Source organism: Sinocyclocheilus grahami, unplaced genomic scaffold (genome assembly GCF_001515645.1).
Source record: "Sinocyclocheilus grahami isolate Dianchi unplaced genomic scaffold, SAMN03320097.WGS_v1.1 scaffold831.1, whole genome shotgun sequence".
Classification (NCBI taxonomy): domain Eukaryota; kingdom Metazoa; phylum Chordata; class Actinopteri; order Cypriniformes; family Cyprinidae; genus Sinocyclocheilus; species Sinocyclocheilus grahami.
The window spans coordinates 25,918-33,794 of NW_015506010.1; the positions used below are offsets into that span (position 1 = coordinate 25,918).

The window sequence follows — 7,877 nt, forward strand, 5'->3', positions numbered from 1 at the left end:
TGCATGGACTACATCTGTCATGCTTATCCTTAAAGCTCAAGATGTAATTGCTCTTGGTTCATTTGTGGACTCTGTAATTATGTGACGTCATTTTATATATTTATATAAGTACTTTTATGTTGTATTCATCTATTTACTGCTTTTCTTGGCCAGGTTTTTCTTGTAAAAAATATTTAAAGTCAACAATGTAAAAATAAATGCTGTTTACTTTATTAATACACAGGTCTGGTCTTACTGTGCATGAATCATCAGTGCATGTTATTCCAAAAGAAAAAGAAGTGTTCATAATCTTTTGATCAAACTATAATAACTTACTCTGCTTATGAAAAGACCAGATTGTTTCAGTATTAAACCTTGACTTACCTAGACATCACTTTACCATCCAATCAGTTGATAAAATCTAGCACATCCTACTTTTTTTCTCATTTTTCGCATGTAAATACATCAAAATACAGAAGTAAAATGCATTGACATTAAATATTAATGAGCCCAACTTGGTTAAATAGAGTTTTAAATACATAGGTATAACTTTTGACAATTTTTTTTTACTGTGCGTTATTCACAAGAGACAAATTCCTGAAGCACTTCAACGTTTTTTTTTTATAATGTAGTAAATAAAATTTCATAATGTTTAAGAAATAGGCCCACATTAATGAATTATGATGTGAATTACCTACAAACAATTGACAGCAGTACAAGTACAGTGTTACACCCAATTTCATGCATCCCTGATCCACCTCTCGTTGTTCATGCAGTCCATCCTGTAGGGGGCGATATAGAGTGGTGCGTTTCAATGGCAGGGTCTGCTTGATTGACAACAACAGACTGCTGACACTCTGACAAACCATGCTAGGTATTTATCAGCGGGGGCTTCCCATTGGAAATATGTTTTGAGTACAATCTCAGTGTATTTTATTATGCTTCTTTATGTTATTTTGTCTTTTATCTCACAAGGCTACTGTATGAAGCAAAGCAGTCTAAACTGCTAAGTCTGGGAAGTCGTGACCTAATGGTTAGAGATTCAGACTCGTAACCCAAAGGTTGCGGGTTCGAGTCTCGTACCGGCAAGGGATTGTAGGTGGGGGGAGTGAATGTACAGCACTCTCTCCCACCTTCGATACCACGACTGAGGCACCCAACCCCCAAGTGGGCGCTGCAACAAAAATGGCTGCCCACTGCTCCGGGTGGGTGTTCATGGTGTGTTCACTGCTGTGTGTGCGCACTTTGGATGGGATGAATGCAGAGCACTAATTCCGAGTATGGGTCACCATACTTGGCCACATGTCACGTCGCTTTCACTAAACTACAGTAATCTGCAGCCTCGGCACAGAGGAATCAGATCCATTAGACATTCCAGTGGGCTACAAACTGTGCAGCATTAAATCTGCTTGAGGATATGGGTTTAAACACGACAAATATAGGAGTGCCCTTTGGGGGAGGAAAAAAACTCAACTCATAGAAAGCTCAGTGTGAATCTATGTTCCTAGGCAACGGACGCGTAATATACAATTAATAATATGGGAATTTGCTATTTTGAAATCCAATCACTCACTTAATTTGCCTGGGAATTGGCTTTGTCTGAGGATATTAAGTACGGCGGATCCCGTCATCGACACCTTTAAGCCGGGTGAGGTGAGGCTCCTGGAGGGTCTGAGCCGCAGTTAAGCTGTGTGGCCCTCGGTGATGAATGAAGGAGAAAATCATAACACGTCCCCGGGCTCTCGTTGTTTTCATTCAGAAGCGTTGAACAGGAGACAATGGTGCATGTGCAGCAGTGTCTTTGAGACTCGGTTTCTCTCCTGTGTCTTTCTGCAGCGGGAAGCACTGGAGAGAGGGGAGACGTCAGCGGTGTTGAACTATCCGGTGAGTGTTTCTTTCTTTTGCATGCATATTTGAAGTGAAACTAACCTCTAATCCTAAATGTTAAACTCAGGATCTTTTAAGTATTGTGTAGCCAGACCTTTGACTAAATGGCAAAAAGTCAGATCCACATTGCAGCTCATTCTGGCCAAGAACCGCCCACTCGGACAAGATGAGATCATCTGACTGACATGTACAGCGACCAACCACAGTTTGTTTTGTGTTTACACACCACTCAGGGAAGAGTTTAGCAGAAATCAATCATCCAACAATAATACACTGATCAAAGTAAACATTATTTGTAATTAAAACAGTGGCGACAGTATCCCCTATAGGTTGATCAAATGTGTTTTGATCAGAATTTCTGTCTATAGTAACCACCCAAAAAACACCCTACTGTAGCATGTGGTGGAGAAGCACTGCTCTCACATTTGCTTCCGCCTATTCTTCTGACATAAAACATTTGAAAATAGATTCCAGTAGGTGATATTTAAATGAACACTCATTAGGAGCTCTAAAACAGACTTGTTCTTGTTTTTTTGTCTTTAGCATACACCCGCCCCACTCCACCCCAAGGCACTGGACTCCACCGCTACCAGTTCCTTGTATTTGAGCAGCCTGAAGGCCAGAGCTTGTCCCTCAGCCCACAGGAGAAGAGCTCACTGGGTAATCACACACACAACCCACAACACACTGGGGTTATGGATTTTATGGGGTCATTATGGGGTCATTTACTCACCCTCAAGTCATTCCAAACCTTCCTTTATATAGTAATACACAAAAATGATGGCCGAATTTTATGGTGCTTTTTTTTTGGAACTTGACAGCCGGATGATTTCATATTATGGAAAGTAGCAGCATGAACATTGTGCTAAATTTCTGCTTTTATGTTCAGAAGAAAAAAAGTTCACATGGGTTTAGATTTTTGGGTGAACTATCCCTTCAATGCATCTCACATAACTTGAAATGCACGTCTATAACACACACACTCACATATGCAAACACTATTTTTGATTTTCCTGAAAATATCGGTCTTGCCATTCAGCATAACTTGTAATTAACTCGACATGACAAGTACCACAGCGCAAGACATTGACGTTTGCCTCTAATTTATATTTTATGTAATTGCTCTGTAATTTAACATTTATATTTGAATGATTGATCGCATTAAAAGAGGTGAATTGAAAAGTGCCAATAATACTGGAGACTAAATACACACACTAATATATTCATACCCGTTACATTTCAGCACATCACAGTCTATTGTTATTATATCATACTGCTTTTCACAAAAAAAAATGCAATTCACACACTTACAGAGACTGTGACCTGCTTTCATGACTGGCATAATCAAATGATTCTTCTCTTGTTGTATGGTACATGATGAGCATGTCCTGATCATCTCGCTACAAAAACAGCAACATTACAGTAAGTCACATTTGTCAAAATTACACCATTTGTCACATTCTGTACTTGTACCAGCCACTACTTGAACCAGTTTGCTTTATTACTAATTATGCTTTTCCACTGGTCTCTGTACCTATTGAAATGTTCTGTAGGTTTCAGCTGCCTATGTGGCTTCCTGTACAGATGGCCTTATGAATTATAGGAAGTGTTTGATCTTGGAGAGCCAAGACCGTTTCCAAAGCTTATCGGACTTAAGTGAGTCAATTTAATCAGGGAAATGTAAATGCATTTGGTGTGTCTGCTTTAGGAACTGTGTTTCAGTGTGTATCCAGCATCATACACCTGCCCTTCCACTTCTACCACCACAACTATTCAGTGATGTGTATAAGCTATTTTTTTAATGGAAGTTTGTTTCTGCCACAGGATAATTAATAAATAAATAATTGCGACTTTTTATCTCAAAATTCGGACTTTTCTTCTCAGAATTGCTAGTTTATATATCACAAATCTGCTTTTTTTTTCCTCGCAATTCTGACTTTTGACCTATCTCAGAATTGTGAGATATAAACTCTGAATATATCTGGATATAGAATTCCGAGGGAACAAAGAATTGTGAATTGCAAGAAAAAACATCTTACAATTCTGACATTTTCTTCTTGCAATTCTGAGAGAGAGAAAAAAAACTGTAAAAAAGTCTGAATTGAGTTAAAAAAAAATTTAAATAGAAAAGCAGAAATAGAAACTAAGCTATCGACAAAAATTCCTGTTGCTTGTTGTTTTTGCAAAACATAGATTTACATGTAAAAGATTACTTTTATTGAGTGTTCCTTTGAGTCAATTGTGGTTAGGAGACAGTGTTGCAGTTACAGCTTTTCTCTTTGTCGGATTTTTACTTTTAGTACTTTAGTACCTTCACTGTGCAGGGAAAGAAAGTCATAAAAGTCCTTTGGTTCTGGCTAAACTTTGAGTGGACATGATATAAATAATATCTTTCTGTTTCCTTGTGATTGGCTCGGTTAGAGGAACCAATCAGTTATTTAAGTTTGTTTGTCTTTGATTTATTTTTTATTGGATACACTCTAAAAAATGCTGGGTTATGTGTGTTGGTGGGGAATCCCCACGCCTCCTCTGCGTCCTGTATCCTTCTCAATGGCCGTCTCGGTGCCAGGGGTTTCACAGGCCACGGGTCAAGCCAAGCGGAGGTGGCAAATGGGCACGTAGGGCCCGGCGTCCTGAGCTGCCAGCTGGCACGCCGGCGTCTGTTCACACACACGTTTACACGCTGGCCTTCAGACTCAAACACAGGGCGTACAACCCACTGCTTTGTACTCTCCCTAAACACCCTGCCACCCACACACATTCACTCACTCACTCACGCTGCCCACACACACACACACACGCATGCTGGCAGTGTAGTTGTCTCAGAGAGAGGGATATTTTTACTGTCTCTCTCAGCGTTGAGTGTGTGGGAGCCCTGCTTTCATTCAGATGCTTTACCTGTGACACATGAGTTGTGAATTGAAAGATTATGAACTTATGAACTCTTTGTTGAAGTATTTGGTTCTATTTTAAAATGGCACACAGCTGTTCATAATAATGGCATAATAATTGTTTAAAAATAAGTTTACTTACTGTACATGTGAAGAAGAGCTCAAATAATATTTCATTAGCAGATTTTTAGTTCTTTTTCCCCATGTGTGTCTTTATATATGTATTGGAATCTATAGCAAGTATGCACAGCGATTCATGAGCATCAAGTGTTTATAGAAGTGTTTATAGAAAAGAGGCGTGTTACACTTTAAAATGTGTTTGTAAAAATATTTTAAAAGTAGTAAAATACAGCTGTTTATTACTGTATATAGCTTGTGTTCATTCAGTGAAAATCTAAAATCAAAATCAACATTTTTACAGAATTCCAGTTAATCCATTCAATTGTTATATATACTGTATATATAACAATTGAATGGCTTAACTGGAATTCTGTAAAAATGTTGATTTTGATTTTAGATTTTCACTGAATGAACACAAGCTATATACAGTAATAAACAGCTGTATTTTACTACTTTTAAAATATTTTTACAAACACATTTTAAAGTGTAACACGCCTCTTTTCTATAAACACTTCTATAAACACTTGATGCTCATGAATCGCTGAATCTGTGTTTTGAACTAATTTATTTGAAATATACAGTTAAAGAAGAACTGACTTTTTTTCTTTATTTATATAGCACTTTATACAATTCAGATTGTCAAAGCAGCTTTACAGTATTAAACAGGAAAACAGAGTGTCGATAATGCAAGAGGACAATAGAAAATACTCAATGTTTCCAGTTAATGTCAGTTCATCATTGATTCAGTGACGTCGTCGTCCAATGTTGATTTTGATTTTAGATTTTCACTGAATGAACACAAGCTATATACAGTAATAAACAGCTGTATTTTACTACTTTTAAAATATTTTTACAAACACATTTTAAAGTGTAACACGCCTCTTTTCTATAAACACTTCTATAAACACTTGATGCTCATGAATCGCTGAATCTGTGTTTTGAACTAATTTATTTGAAATATACAGTTAAAGAAGAACTGACTTTTTTTCTTTACTTATATAGCACTTTATACAATTCAGATTGTCAAAGCAGCTTTACAGTATTAAACAGGAAAACAGAGTGTCGATAATGCAAGAGGACAATAGAAAATACTCAATGTTTCCAGTTAATGTCAGTTCATCATTGATTCAGTGACGTCGTCGTCCAGCTCAGTTCAGTTCAAATAGTGTCTGTGCAATCAAGTCAACAATATTGAAAGAAATCAAGTGTCCCCAACTAAACAAGCCAAAGGCGACAGTGGCAAGGAACCAAAACTCCATCTGTGACATAAATGGAGAAAAAAAAAGAGAGAAAAAGAAACACTTGAAGAAATTAATTTAACTTCTCAAATATATTGCCATTTTCACAAATGTTGTGTACATCATTTAGTTTTAAAGCTATCCTGCCATAATATCTTAGCCTAAATAATGAGCCTTAATATCTTGCAAAATTCACAATGTTGTTGGATATCCTAAATGTCCAGCTCCCAAAGTGAATTATGTAAGGTCAGTGCAGCGACGTGTCCATATGTCCATATACTTCATGAACTCTGTGCCTCTGCACTACATCAGTGAGGATATATTAATCACAGCTACAGCTGAGCATCAAAGGCTAAGACAATGAGAGCCGAGTGAAAGCCAAGCACTCGTCTTTGAAGTGTGAGTACTTCAGTCAGTCTGTAATCAGTGCAGCACATCTCAGAGTCAGCACTTCTTTGCTCGAAACTGCTGCTGCACAGATCATGGCCTACTCACACTGACTCAGATCTGTTAAGAGAGGAGGACTGGGAAACTGAGAACATAGCTGTGGAAGGGGCAATCACTATGTATTGTATGTATGAAACTGTGAAAAGACATTCATACATCTTTGGCTATGCTAATGTTTCAGTTCAGGTGACAAGTATTACACAGCGTGGGAGAGAATGTTACTTTTAAAACGAACATGTTACATCACTGCAGAACTCCTAATATGTGCACTACCGTTTAAATGTTTGGGGTCAATATGACTTTTTGATCTTTTATTCAACATGAATGCATTAAAGTGCTCAAACACAACAGTAAAGAAATGGACAATGTTAAAAAAAATGCTGCTCTTTTTGTTTCCAGAAAAAAATTAAGCAGCACAACCGTTTTCAGCACTGATAATAATAAAAAGAAATGTTCCAGGTGACAAGTATTACACAGCATGGGAGAGAATGTTACTTTTAAAACGAACATGTTACATCACTGCAGAACTCCTAATATGTGCACTACCGTTTAAATGTTTGGGGTCAATATGACTTTTTGATCTTTTATTCAACATGAATGCATTAAAGTGCTCAAACACAACAGTAAAGAAATGGACAATGTTAAAAAAAATGCTGCTCTTTTTGTCTCCAGAAAAAAATAAGCAGCACAACCGTTTTCAGCACTGATAATAATAAAAAGAAATGTTGAGCAGCAAATCAGCATATTATACTGATTTCTGAAGGATCACATGACACTGAAGACTGGGGTAATGATGCTGAAAATTCAGCTTTACATCACAGGAATAAATTACATTTTAACATATATTCACCTAGAAAACAGATATTTTAAATTGTAATCATATTTCACAATATTACTCTTTTTACTGTATTTTTAATCAAAGGAATGCAGCCTTGATGCAACTGATTGACGTAGGCCTCTTTGATATGAGCTCATGCATCTCGGTTTTTAAATGAAAAAAAGCATTATTAGTGGATAATTTTGACAATGTTCACTCAGATCAGGTCTACAAGATTGAAAAGAAAAGAAACATTTAAAGCAATCAAGTTGAAAGAAAAGAGATTGAATCCAATATGTGTTAATAATATTGCATTATGAGAAATTTATAAGCAATTTTTGTATGCCATTCATTTGTAAGCAGGAACACCACAAGTGTAACAAGATGGGGGGGGGGGGGGGGTAGAAAAATTATCAAATTTTTGGGGAAGTTATTACAACCTGTGTGAGTAAAGTCAGTAAGTTTTTGTCCAATGCGATAACATAAACTAGAATTTTT

At 37.0% G+C, this 7,877-nt stretch overlaps 1 protein-coding gene across 1 annotated transcript in view; it reads left to right on the forward strand.

Annotated features, from left to right (window-relative positions):
• Window positions 1-815: 815 nt before the first annotated feature.
• Window positions 816-7,877, forward strand: part of LOC107562645 (phosphatidylethanolamine-binding protein 4-like) — an 18,801-nt gene continuing 11,739 nt past the window's right edge. Inside the window, exons 1-3 of the mRNA XM_016247320.1 lie at window positions 816-853; window positions 1,816-1,863; window positions 2,410-2,526. Coding sequence (XP_016102806.1) covers window positions 847-853; window positions 1,816-1,863; window positions 2,410-2,526 — 172 coding nt within the window. The 5' untranslated portion in view covers window positions 816-846. The remainder of the gene's footprint in view (window positions 854-1,815; window positions 1,864-2,409; window positions 2,527-7,877) is intronic.